Raw genomic sequence first — 13,718 nt, forward strand, 5'->3', positions numbered from 1 at the left:
AGATGAGCTCAGATTTATTTGTATCCACTAATGTATCAATAAATATGAATGCTGCTTGAGTTAAAGTCTAGTGATAACTTGCCCATGAGAAAATGTTTCCATGTATTCATATGTAGAACTAGTCACTTTAGTTCCCTGAGGGTTGCCATTTTTCAATTAAAAACAAACTAATCAAGCCAATAACAAACTACCTCTATTTTTAAAGATGTTGCTGTATTGTCTTTGCTAAAACAAATCACCCTTTTGCACTGCCAATAAATGCAAAGTTTTCTTTACCAGCCACAAAGTGAAAACACCAGCCAGGGACCAACCCTTGGGTAGAGCAATAGCGAAGGGAACTGGCATCATTACTTTTTGAAAAAGTAAGGTCCTGAAAGTGACTGTGAAATGTTGGTGTTTTAGAGACACATCTTAAACACTGTCTGTCAAGAGTGGTTCCGAATCTCTAGTAGGAAATCCTCCAGCCCTGAGGTTGTTGCAGCTTATCTCAAAGAATTCAAAGCAATTCATCCCCAGCTACTGAAGATGATCATAAACCTGGCAGATGGAAACGGGAATACAGCTCTTCATTACAGTGTTTCGCATTCCAACTTTCTGATTGTGAAGCTTCTACTAGATACAGGTGGGAACTAATGCTGCAGTTGTTGTTTTTGTCTGGGGTGGGAGGGAAAGGTTGGTACTTGCCAATTATTTCAGATAATCACATTTAATGTCTTTTTCAGATTTAAAAATCTGGTCACAATTTAAGGGCCCAATCCTGAAAAACTGATTACCCAGCATGTGGCTGATCTAGCAAGATTGGAGTCAGTGATCATCCTTCCATTGGCTTCAGTAGGAGCTGGATTGGGCCCCTAGATTTTTAAAGATATTTAGATGCCTGAAGATGCAGCTAGACATCTAGTGGGATTTCAATGGGAGTTAAGTGACTAGGTGCTTTTGAAAATCCCACTGGGTGTCTAGCTGCATCTTCAGGCACCTAAATACATTTAAATATTTGGCCTTTAGTGCTTACTTCAGTGGGACTAATCACAGGAGTAAGCATTGTGCTTGGCCGTTCATGTGTGCAAGATCAGACCCTTTGATTGTAATAGTGGCCTCTAGCTCAGCAGCAAGAACTGCATTCTAAACTATTGAACTTTTAGCTCATACTGTAAAGAATTAAACTTCCAGCTGAGATTTTATCAGATAAAATGCAGGCACTTTCCAGACAGAATAATGAAGCTTTTTGCCTTTCTTGGTTGGCAAGACAATCTGTTAAATGTTAAGAGAATGGCATATTATCATACACATCTATAAACCCATTGTTCAACAGACTTCCAAGCAACTCCAGAAAATATTGAGAGAAATTTGTTCTGGTCTTTTAGAAAATACCCCAAAGCGACTAAGCTCAAAGGGCAATACTTAAATGTTTAGGCACAGTAAATAAGAAGGCTGAGAATATAACAGCACAAACTGGAACAGTAGGAGTGATGAATTTCTTAATAGAATTAGCCTATTTGTTGTGTATAAAATGAACGGAAACTTGTCAAGAGCATAAAAGTGTCAGAATTAGAATAGTACAAATCGCATGCTGCATCTGTATTTAGATCAGCTACTGAAACATATTTACTATGAATGTTCAATCACATTTTGAAACAAATTTATCTTGAATGTGTTCACACCCCAGGCTGCCAAAGAAGGGTGACCAGTTAGCAAGTGTGGAAAATTGGGACGGCTGGCGAGGGGGATGATAAGGTCCTCTGGGTGTGGGTAATAGGGTCCTATATAAAACAAAGCCCCTAATATTGGGACATCTGGTCACCCTATGCCAAAGTGATGTGAAAGAGCCAATGTAACTCAGAATCAGACCCCAAATCTGCTTAGTTTACAGATCAAAAGAAGATTTTTCCAACTGCTTGTGCTTGCAAGTTCAGCCTAAAACATCATTTGAAAAGCAAGCCATGTTCTTTCAGGTCTGCACTTCATCACTAGCAATCTCGATTCATCACTGGCAATTTTCCTGAGGTTGTGCAAGCAAAGATGGTCAGAATCCAGCTTGTTGTTCCATAGCTATATCAGCTATGTAATGTTAACATTAGTAAAACTTGGTTATAGGAGCAACCTAAGAAGATCAGATTTAGAATGCATATTGGGTGAAATTCACTCCTCTGCTGCACTACTTACGCCCTATTCTGAGAACTTAAATGAGTGGTTCATAGGTCTGGAACTGGCCTTCAGCACAGGGGCAAATGTCACCCATACAAAGCAATGATGGCAGGAGCATAGTGCCATTTTGTTCAGAATAACTTTGATGATCATAACCCAACTTAAAAATGCTTAGAAACAAAATTCCAGGTAGCTCGGAGCAATACATAACATCCAGTGACTTCTGTACTTACAGCCAACTTACTCAGTCTTCAAGTCACTTGGACCCAGATCCTCAAAGGTAATTAGGTGATTAAACTCCCATTGAAATCAATAGGATTTTTGCCATTTTTTTCACTGGGAGTAGGAGCAGTTCCTAAGTCACTCACAGACTTGCCTCAAAACCAGGGGTGAAAGTAAGTTAGGTACGCCGGAGTCCTGAGCAGGGGGTGTGGCCTCAACCAGAAGAGGCAGGGCCTTAAATCCCCAGGCCCTTTAAATCTTGATTTAAAGGGCCAGGGCTCCAGCTGCGGTAGTGGTGGCTGGGAGCCCGGGGCCCTTTAAATCACCCGGTCTGAGCCCTGCTGCCCAAGCCCTGGAGTAGCGGTGGCCGGGCTCCATCAGGGATTTAAAGGACCCCGGGGCTCCACCCGCCGCTACCGCCCCGGCCCTTTAAATGCTCGCCGGAGCCCCACCACCGCTACCCCAGGGCTTCGGCAGCAGGGCTCCGGCGGGGATTTAAAGGGCCAGGGCAGTAGGGGTGGCTGGAGCTCCGAGGCACTTTAAATCCCCGCCAGAGCCCCACCCCACCCCTACCCCAGGGCTCGGGCAGCAGGGCTCAGGCGGGGATTTAACGAGCTGGGGGCTCCAGCCGCCGCTACTGCCCCGGCCCTTTAAAACCCCTCCGGAGCCCCGCCGCCAGTATCCCAGGGCTTCGGCAGCAGGGCTCAGGTGGGAATTTAAAGGGCCCTGGGGCAGTAGCAGCGGCTGGAGCTCTGGGGCCCTTTAAATCCCCGCCAGAGCTCCACCACCGCTACCCCAGGGCTTGGGCAGCAGGGCTCAGGCGGGGATTTTTAAGGGCCGGGGGGAGGGGGGAGAGGGGTAGCAGCGGCTGGAACTCCGGGGCCCTTTAAATCCCTGATGGAGCCCGGCCACCGCTACTCCAGGGCTTTAAATTGCCCTCTCTGAAAGCCAGTCCTGGTACGGTGCACCGGCTCTTACCAGTACGCCATACCGGACGTACTGGCTTACTTTCACCTCTGCTCAAAACACAACTCCTCTGTTAGGCCACTGATCAAGCAATGCGTCATTCCTGCCTGAATAAGAACTACTGCATCCATCTCTTAAACGTTGGCTACAAGTAATACTTACAGCTTTTCATATTTGAGTCTCTGCTTCTCTTTTTTACTTCTTCTTTGCTCAGTTTGCTTCTCCATGTTATCGACTGACTTTCCCCCCCGACCTGTGCACTCTATTTTCCCCCCCTTCCACACATGATAGTGCGGGTCTCTCTCTATTTCAGGTCTAGGCAAGAAAAATTACCCAACATATCTTCTCAGGGCCTAGTTCTGCTCTCAGCGCAGTCAGCAGAAAAGCTCCCATTAATTTCATTGGAGAAATGATCAATCTCCATATTTTCCTTTTCTATTTTTTCTGCTTGTCTTTTACTTCTCTCGCCTCTCTTTTGGTGGTCACATTTTCTGTAATTGCTATAATTAAATGATTTCTCTACTCAGCTTTTCTCCTTCTACTTCATTTGTTTCGCTGCTCTGCAATACCCCTACTTGATTATCTCTTCTCTTCCAGTGTTTCTCTTTCTACTCTTTTCTCTCTACTTTCAGGTTTCAGAGTACCAGCCGTGTTAGTCTGTATCCGCAAAAAGAAAAGGAGTACTTGTGGCACCTTAGAGACTAACACATTTATTTGAGCATAAGCTTTCATGAGCTATAGCTCACTTCATCGGATGCTTATGCTCAAATAAATTTGTTAGTCTCTAAGGTGCCTCAAATCCTCCTTTTCTCTATTTTCAGTTTCTCTACCATTTTGGGTTCCTTCTCTCTTTCCTTCACATTCTTCCTTTCTTCCCTCCCTTTTTTCTGACCAGCTGATCTTTAACATTTTCTGTGTGATCCACATAGTTTCCACAGCTGAGCCTTAGTGCGCGGTTTGCCTGGCTTGCATGCACCTGAAAGTGATTGCCACTGAACTCAGGGCAAAAATCAGTATCTCAAGTCGTGAGCATCAACCACTGCCTTTGCTATAGATTCAGCTTTCTAGGCCCCTCACTTTCAGATCTCAACATTAATGTGAGATCAGTTTTTTAAAAAATATTTTAAAAGAGCAGATTCCTGTGACGATGCAATTGGCCATAAATGACCTAAAATTTCTTCCAAGGTATCTGTTATCCAGCTGTAAATAGTGTATTGTGTTTTGGCTACGTCACTCAACCCTGCACTATCTGTAGATTTTCAGGACTTTTCCCCTTCATCTTTAGGTGTTTGTGATGTGGACCATCAAAATAAAGCTGGATATACTGCAGTGATGATCACACCACTGGCATCAGCAGAAAGTGATGAAGACATGGAGGTGGTCTTAAAGCTGTTGAAAGAAGGGAACGTAAACATACGGGCAAGTCAGGTACATAACAATCATCAACAGTCCCTGTTTGTTTGTACAAGTGAACATAGACTTGAAAAGATAATGGAGCAAACAATTAAGTAATCAATTTGTAAAGAGCTAGAAGATAAGAAGGTGATAAGTAACAGTCCGCATGGATTTATCAAGAACAAATCCAGTCAGACCAACCTAATAGCTTTCTTTGACAGGGAAACAAGCCTTGTTGATAGGGGGGAACTGGTAGATGTGGTAATCTTGACTTTAGTAAGGCTTTTGACTGTCTTGCATGACCTTCTCATAAACAAACTAGGGAAATGCAACCCAGACGGAGTTACTATACCAGGGTGACTAACTTGCGCCTGAGAAGGAGCCAGAATTTACCAATGTACATTGCCAAAGAGCCACAGTCATACGTCAGCTGCCTCCTCTCCCCCCACAGCTCCCAGCCCCTCCTGCCCACCGGCAGCCCCACTGATCAGAGCCTCCTGCTCCCTCCCCACACCCCCCCGATCACCTGTTTCATGGTGTGCAGGAGGCTCTGCGGGGGAGGGAGAGGAGCAAGGGCATGGCAGACTCAGGGGAGGGGGCGGGAAGGGGTGGAGTAAGGGCAGAGCCAGGGGTTGAGCGGCGAGCACCCCCCGGCACGTTGGAAAGTTGGCGCCTGTAACCCCAGCCCCGGAGTCGGTGCCTGGACAAGGAGCCGCATATTAACGTCCGAAGAGCCGCATGGGGCTCCGGAGCCACCGGTTGGCCAGCCCTGTACTATACGGCGGGTGCATAACTGGCTGGGAAAAAAACGTCCCCAGAAAGTAGTTATCAATGATCCACAGTCAAGCTGGAAGAACATACAGAGTGGGGTCCCGCAGGGATCAGTTCTAGGTCCAGTTCTGTTCAATGTCTTCATCAATGATTTAGATAATGGCATAGAGAGTGTACTTATAAAGTTTGTGGATGATACCAAACTGGGAAGGGTTGCAAGTGCTTTAGAGGATAGGATTAAAATTCAAAATGATCTGGACAAACTGGAGAAGTGGTCTGAAGTAAGTAGGATGAAATTCAATATGGACAAATGCAAAGTACTCCACTTAGGAAGGAACAATCAGTTGCACACTTACACAATGGGAAATGATTGCCTAGGAAGGAGTACTGCAGAAAAGGAGCTGGGAGTCATAGTGGATCACAATCTAAATATGAGTGAATAGTGTAACACCATTGCAAAAAAAGCAAACATCATTCTGGGAGGAGTATTAGCAGGACTGTTGTAAGCAAGCCACAATACATAATTCTTCTGCTCTACTCTGCGTTGATCAGGCCTCAACTGGAGTATTGTGTCCAGTTCTGGGCACCACATTTCAGGAAGGCTGTGGACAAAATGGAGAGAGTCCAGAGGAGAGCAACAAAAGTGATTGAAGTCTAGAAAATATGGCCTATGCAGGAAGATTGAAAAAATTGGGTTTGTTTACTCTGGAGAAGAGATGACAGAAAGGAGACACGATAACAGTTTTCAAGTACATAAAAGGTTGTTATAAGGAGGCAGGAGAATAATTGTTCTACTTAATCTCTGAGGATGGGACAAGAAGCAATGGTATTAAGTTGCAGGAAGGATAGTTTAGGTTGGACACTAGGAAAAACTTCCTGTCTGGGTGGTTAAACACTGGAATAAATTGCCATCATTGGTTATTTTTAAGAGCAGGTTAGATAAACACCTGTCAGGGATGGTCTAGATAGTACTTTTGTCCTGCCATGAGTGCAGGGGACTGGACTAGATGACCTCTCAAGGTCCCTTCTAGTCTTACAATTCTATGATTCAAAGTTTTTATACAGAATATATTTGTGAACTAGATGATGCATGGAAACCATAGGGATTGGTTCCCTTCCAACCCCAAACTACAGGATTCACTTGGCAAACCCATTCACAAGCCAAACCCTGCAGGGTTCGTACCACCCTAATTATAATCATACCTGTCCGATTCCTATTACTTACTCCCAGTGTGAGTTCAGATTGAATAAAGGGGTGAAAGATCTGGCTAAACAAGACAACTTTGAGATGTATTTATTGTGTAATTAATTAAGTCTCAGTGCATATGGGAACTAGCCTTAAAAAGATGTGCATTGTAGAACCTTCTAGATGCTAGTTCAGCCAGAGTAACTACACATGTTTAATACTCCTCATATTTATTTCCTTCATAATTATATCCCCTTAAAGATCCTTATAGGGAGAATAAATCAAGCATTACAGCATGCTTACACCATCAACCCTTAACCAGGGAGCGGGGCTACTCAGAAAGACCAGGGCTTTAAAAAGCCCACTCCTAAGCCACCAGAGAAGCTAGTGAACAGGGGAGTTTTGCAAGGGAGTTTACAGGGGGAGCGTGAGGGAGGGGCCACATACACTTAACATTCCTTAAACTTCTTTAAACTTAAAGCCCAAAACACTCCTTGATAAAAACAAAACAACAACAAAGTAACAAGGTTCAGGAGTAAAAAGAGAATGCAGGCCGAAGTCCAGCAACAGAGTGGGGGCTACCCAGTGTATTGCACCCAATGCAGCATGTATGATTAGCTGCCCTAAGGGAAGGATAGAAGAGAGGTCCTGGAGGCCAAATTTAGGCTGCTAGATAAGAGATTGAAGTCCAGGACCTCCATGGTAGCATTCTCTGAAATGCTTCCAGTTCCACGCACAGGGCCAGTTAGACAGGCAGAACTGCAGGCTCTCAATGTGTGGATGAGATGATGGTGTAGGGAGGAGGGATTTTAATTTATTAGGAACTGGGGAATCTTTGGGGAAAGAGGGAGCCTATACAGGAAGGATGGGCTCCACTTAAGCCAAAATGGAACCAGATTGCTGGCGCTTAAAATTAAAAAGGTCGTAGAGCAGTTTTTTAAACTTAGGGCTGAGGGAAAGCTGACAGGTTTGGAGGAGCACATGGTTCGGACAGAGATATCCCTTAGGGGAGGGTCTAGAAATGGAGATTCCCTATGTCCTAATAAGGAGGAGAGGAAGGAAGATGATAAAATACAGGTAAGATCTGATGGGAAACAGTTAAAAGAAAAAAAGGCCCATTCAATTACATCACGTAATGGTAAGCAGCTAAAAAGTGACAAGTTTTTAAAGTGCTTATATACCAATGCTAGAAGTCTAAATAATAAGATGGGCGAATTAGAGGGCCTCGTATTAAATGAGGATATTGAAATGAGGATATTGATATAATAGGCATCACAGAAACTTGGTGGACTGAGGATAATCAATGGGACACAGTAATACCAGGGTACAAAATATATGAGAAGGACAGAACAGGTCGTGCTGGTGGGGGAGTGGCACTATATGTGAAAGAAAGCGTAGAATCAAATGAAGTAAAAATCTTAAATGAACCAAACTGTACCATAGAATCTCTATGGATAGTAATTCCATGCTTGAATAATAAGAATATAACAGTTGAGATATATTACAGACCACCTGACCAGGATGGTGATAGTGACTGTGAAATACTCAGGGTGATTAGAGCAGCTATTAAAATAAAAACTCAATAATAATGGGGGATTTCAATTATCCCCATACTGACTGGGTACGTATCACCTCAGGAAGGGAGGCAGAGATAAAGTTTCTTGACACCTTAAATGGCTGCCTCTTGGAGCAGCTAGTCCTGGAACCCACAAGAGGAAAGGAAATTCTTGATTTAGTCCTAAGTGGAGCACAGGATCAGGTCCAAGAGGTGAATATAGCTGGACCGCTTGGTAATAGTGAACATAATATAATTAAATTTAACATCCCTGTGGCGGGGAAAATGCCACAGTGGCCCAACACTGTAGCATTTAATTTCAGAAAGGGGAACTACACAAAAACAGGAGGTTAGTTAAACAGAAATTAAAAGTTACAGCACCAGAAGTAAAATCCCTGCAATCAGCGTGGAAACTTTTTAAAGACACCATAATAGAGGCTCAACTTAAATGTATACCCCAAATTAAAAAACATAGTAAGAGAACCAAAAAAGAGCCACCATGGCTAAACAACAAAGTAAAAGAAGCAGTGAGAGGCAAAAAGGCATCCTTTAAAAAGTGGAAGTTAAATCCTAGTGAGGAAAATAGAAAGGAGCATAAACTCTGGCAAATGGAGTGTAAAAATATAATTAGGAAGGCCAAAAAAGAATTTGAAGAACAGCTAGCCAAAGACTAACAAAGTAATAGCAAAAAATGTTTTAAGAACATCAGAAGCAGGAAGCCTGCTAAACAACCAGTGGGGCCACTGATGATTGAGATGCTAAAGGAGCATTCAAGGACGATAAGGCTACTGTGGAGAAACTAAATGAATTCTTTGCATCGGTCTTCATGGTTGAGGATGTGAGGGAGATTCCCAAACCAGAACCATTCTTTTTAGGAATGAAGAACTGTCCCAGATTGAGGTGTCATTAGAGGAGGTTTTGGAACAAATTGATAAATTAAACAGCAATAAATCACCAGGACCAGATGGTATTCACCCAAGAGTTCTGAAGGAACTCAAATGTGAAACTGCAGGGCTACTAACTGTCATCTGTAACCTAACATTTAAATCAGCTTCTGTACCAAATGACTTGAGGATAGCTAATGTGACACCAATTTTTAAAAAGGGCTCCAGAGGTGACCCCGGCAATTACAGGCCTGTAAGCCTGACTTCAGCACTGGGAAAACTGGTTGAAACTATCATAAAGAACAAAATTGTCAGACACATAGATGAACATAATTTGTTGGGGAATAGTCAACATGGTTTTTGTAAAGGGAAATCATGCCTCACCAATCTACTAGAATTCTTTCGGGGGTCAACAAGCATGTGGACAAAGGAGATCCGGAGGATATAGTGTATTTAGATTTTCAGAAAGCCTTTGACAAGGTCCCTCACCAAACGCTCTTAAGCAAAGTAAGCAGTCATGGGATAAGAGGGAAAGTTCTCTCATGGATTGGTAACTGGTTAAAAGATAGGAAACAAAGGGTAGGAATAAATGGTCAGTTTTCAGAATGGAGAGAGGTAAATAATGGTGTCCCCCAGGGGTCTGTACTGGGCCCAGTCCTATTCAACATATTCATAAATGATCTGGAAAAAAGGGGTAAACAGTGAGGTGGCAAAATTTGCAGATGATACAAAACTACTCAAGATAGTTAAGTCCCAAGCAGACTGCAAAGAACTACAAAAGGATCTCACAAAACTGGGTGACTGGGCAACAAAATGGCAGCTGAAATTCAACATTGATAAATGCAAAGTAATGCACAGTGGAAAACATAATCCCAACTATACATATAAAATGATGGGGTCTAAATTAGCTGTTACCACTCAAGAAAGAGATCTTGGAGTCATTGTGGATATTTCTCTGAAAATATCCACTCAATGTGCAGCGGCAGTCAAAAAAGTGAACAGAATGTTGGGAATCATTAAGAAAGGGATAGATATAATAAGACAGAAAATATCATATTGCCGCTGTATAAATCCATGGTACACCCACATCTTGAATACTGAGTGCAGATGTGGTCACCCCATCTCAAAAAAGATACATTGGACTTGGAAAAGGTTCAGAGAAGAGCAGCAAAAATTATCAGGGGTATGGAATGGCTGCTGTATGAGGAGAGATTAATAAGACTGGGACTTCTCAGCTTGGAATAGAGACGACTAAGGGGGGATATGATAGAGGTCTATACAATCATGACTGGTGTGGAGAAAGTAAATAAGGAAGTGTTATTTACTCCTTCTCATAACACAAGAACTAGGGGCCACCAAATGAAATTAATAGGCAGCATGTTTAAAATAAACAAAAGGAAGTATTTTTTCCACACAACGCATATCAACCTGTGAAACTCCTTCCCAGAGGATATTGTGAAGGCCAAGACTATACCAGGGTTCAAAAAAGAACTAGATAAATTCATGGAGGATAGGTCAATCAATGGCTATTAACTAGGATGAGCAGGGATGGTGTTATACCAATAAAATAAAAACCAGCAGGATCTTATTAAAGGGGATAAGACAAAATGTCACATTTATTGTGAATACAAAAAGAATCATAGTAGGCAGTCAGTTATAGCTATAAGATTTCATTCAGTTTCACATTCATTCACATGTTCATTCATACACACACACAGGTTCTGCGGCTGCTGTATAGTTACCAGTCCTAAATGTAGCTTGAGTTCATGGCTTGGGTTCGTAGCTTATGGCGGCTAACTGGCAAGGAAAGCAAGGCACAAGGAAGAGCTTTTACAAAATGGAGTGAGCATTTTAAAATGGAGTTTGGGACAAGTTAAATGTAGTTTGAGTTACAATATGGACAAGTGTAAGGAATGGCAAACAGTGAACAGAAGTTACAATGTTGAAACAGTGCAAGTTTCAGCGATTTAAGCAGCAATTGGATTGAAAGTGAAACTCAATTAGCCAGTTATGGGGTAACCGGTTTCATGAATGAATGTTGTTTCATTCATAAAACTTTGCTTATGAAGTTATATTAATAAAGTGAACAATTAAAAACAATTTCATTGATCAGTTCTACAGTGGTGTCCCTAGTCCTTCTGTCTTTTGACAGAAGCTGGGAATGGGCGTCAAGGGATGGATCTCTTGACGATTACCTGTTCTGTTCATTCCTTTTGGGGCACCTGGCATTGGCCAATGTCGGAAGACAGGATACTGGACTAGACGGACCTTTGGTCTGACCCAGTATGGCCGTTCTTATGTTCATGAAATTGAGAAGCAAGATTATGTGTGTTAGTGTGCATATTGTATTGAAGTTGCCAGATTAGAAAGTTAAAGCAACATATTCAGCCAAACTCTGCAATCCACTGTGACTAATTAAATCTTCTGGACTTTGCCCATCCCAATGCTGCTTCTCAATCCATGCTTTTATGTACAAGTATCAATCAATTAATCAGTTGCTAATTAAAGTACTTGAAGGAAAACTCAGAGGGCCTGATCCTTCACTATACTGAGCATCTTCCACATGCAGCTAAGTGCCTTCAGCTACTATTGGGTGGGAATTGAGATGCAGAACCTTGCAGGCTCAGATGCAAACATTTGCTTTTTCTGACTCCCAACTGCTTGCTAAACAATGGTTAAAATCTGAAATAAGAGTCTAAGAAATGAAAGTGAATTAAAGTAACCTAAAAAAAAACCAGAATATGAACCACTATCAGGAGGGGCAGTGGTTCAGGGGTGAACTATCAGGACACCTCAGAATAATTATTTTTGAGACAATATCACTACACATGATTATTTAGTCATAGTTGTGTAAACTTTTCTGGGCCTGATTCTCATTTACACTAAGGTTCCTTGACACTACTCCGTCGTGTGTTCTTTTTGCTCTGGCAGTGTAAAGGCAGTGTTAGTGTGGTTATAAATGTAATTCTAAGGACCTTCGTGTAAAGGGAAACCAGGCTCTTCTCACTTTAGGTTTCACTAGTTTACTTTGCCGTTATAGCTTTATATTTACACTGTCAATAAAAATAAAAGAAATGGCCAGTTTGGCCAGGGCCAGATGATCTAGATTGCAAGGGGGGCTTTTGACACACTACAGTGCTCAAGTCACGGTGAGAGGTCCCACTGTAATTTGCTTCCCAATTTCACACCTCTGACAAAATGGTACTGAGCAGACTATCGTGTATCACCTCTGACTGCAGGATGGAACTGGAACTGCATGTCATAAGCCCTATGCAGCTAATAGGTAATGGATAATCTCCAATAATCTAGTGGCAGGGCCGTAGCTTTTGGAGCATGCAGATCAGATGTGAGTTTTAGCCTTGCTGTCACAGTGAAGTTCTGAGGAGCCATGACATGTAGAAGAGTCAACTCTGAAGTTATAAATGGCCACGGATTTGTTACAGCATCTGCTGTAGGGCTACCTGTGTTCCAAGCAAGACTGCTATGCTATTTGAATGATTAGATTGTGTAAATAAGTTACATTTCCTTGATGGGTATGTCACTGTGTTTGGTCTGTGTTGCGATATTCCTAGGGAGGCCAGACAGCCTTAATATTAGGTGTCAGCCATGACAGGGGAGATATGGTGAAAGCCTTGTTGTCTTGCAAGGCTGACATAAACCAGCAGGATGATAATGGAACATCAGCACTGATGGTTGCCTGTCAGCATGGTAATGCTGAGATCGCGAAGCTTCTTCTGGCTCACCCTGCTTGTAACACTACATTAACGGACAAGGTAAGGGAAACAGGTGGTTGCAGCATGTACTGTAAAAAATATACACATTCAGTCACTGCCAGGAAGCAGTTAGTGAATATTTAAAGAAACCATATGGCTTTCTTGCCTTAGAACTGGAGGAGACACTAGACACCTCCAGGAAACCAAAGTATCTCCCTTATCAAACATGTTAATGAGTGGGCTTTGGCTCTGTGCCTTGCCTGTCTCGCAAATAAAGGGGACTGGATCAGTTTAAGGATTTGGAGGATAAGTAACCCGCGTTTTAACTCAATTATCAATTCCAAGCCAAGCTGCACAACTGCATACTTAGAAGTGCAATGAAACCTGCTTTAACAGACAAGCTCCTGCCTTCATAGACCACCCCCAAATGTACTAACTACAGTTGTACTCCAGGATCTGTAGGAGGTCAGTTCCATTAAGCAAAAAACCTTTTTTTTTCAGTTTATTGAGCATTTGCTTAAGACAGGGGTCAATATACAATATGGTGAGCATGTAAGTACAATACTAATGAACTACAGCAGCATCTTGTGATGGAGTTTTGGTATATGAAAGGGTGTGTCAGAGAGAGTGAGGAAAAAAGATTCCAGCTTTGGCCTTTATCTCTTTCAAATACCATAATAAGTAACACCTCGGTTGCGCACATGCGGCTCAAGATGTTTCCTATTTTGTACATGTTCAGTATGCCTGGATGCAGCCCTTTGCATTTGTCACTGTGGGTTACAGACAACAAGCAGGTTACAAACGATAATACATGTCCCATTGGCATTTATCAGATAATTAGAAGTGTAAAAACATCTTGAAAATAATGAGGAAGATCCACT

General features: G+C 42.5%; 1 protein-coding gene across 1 annotated transcript in view; it reads left to right on the forward strand.

Moving 5' to 3' along the window:
- Positions 1–13,718, forward strand: part of KANK4 (KN motif and ankyrin repeat domains 4) — a 29,910-nt gene that overhangs the window by 12,607 nt on the left and 3,585 nt on the right. Inside the window, exons 6-8 of the mRNA XM_077825057.1 lie at positions 403–622; positions 4,619–4,761; positions 12,697–12,897. Of these exons, the coding sequence (XP_077681183.1) occupies positions 403–622; positions 4,619–4,761; positions 12,697–12,897 (564 nt within the window). The remainder of the gene's footprint in view (positions 1–402; positions 623–4,618; positions 4,762–12,696; positions 12,898–13,718) is intronic.

The sequence above is a fragment of the Eretmochelys imbricata genome, chromosome 8, assembly GCF_965152235.1.
Source record: "Eretmochelys imbricata isolate rEreImb1 chromosome 8, rEreImb1.hap1, whole genome shotgun sequence".
NCBI lineage: Eukaryota > Metazoa > Chordata > Testudines > Cheloniidae > Eretmochelys > Eretmochelys imbricata.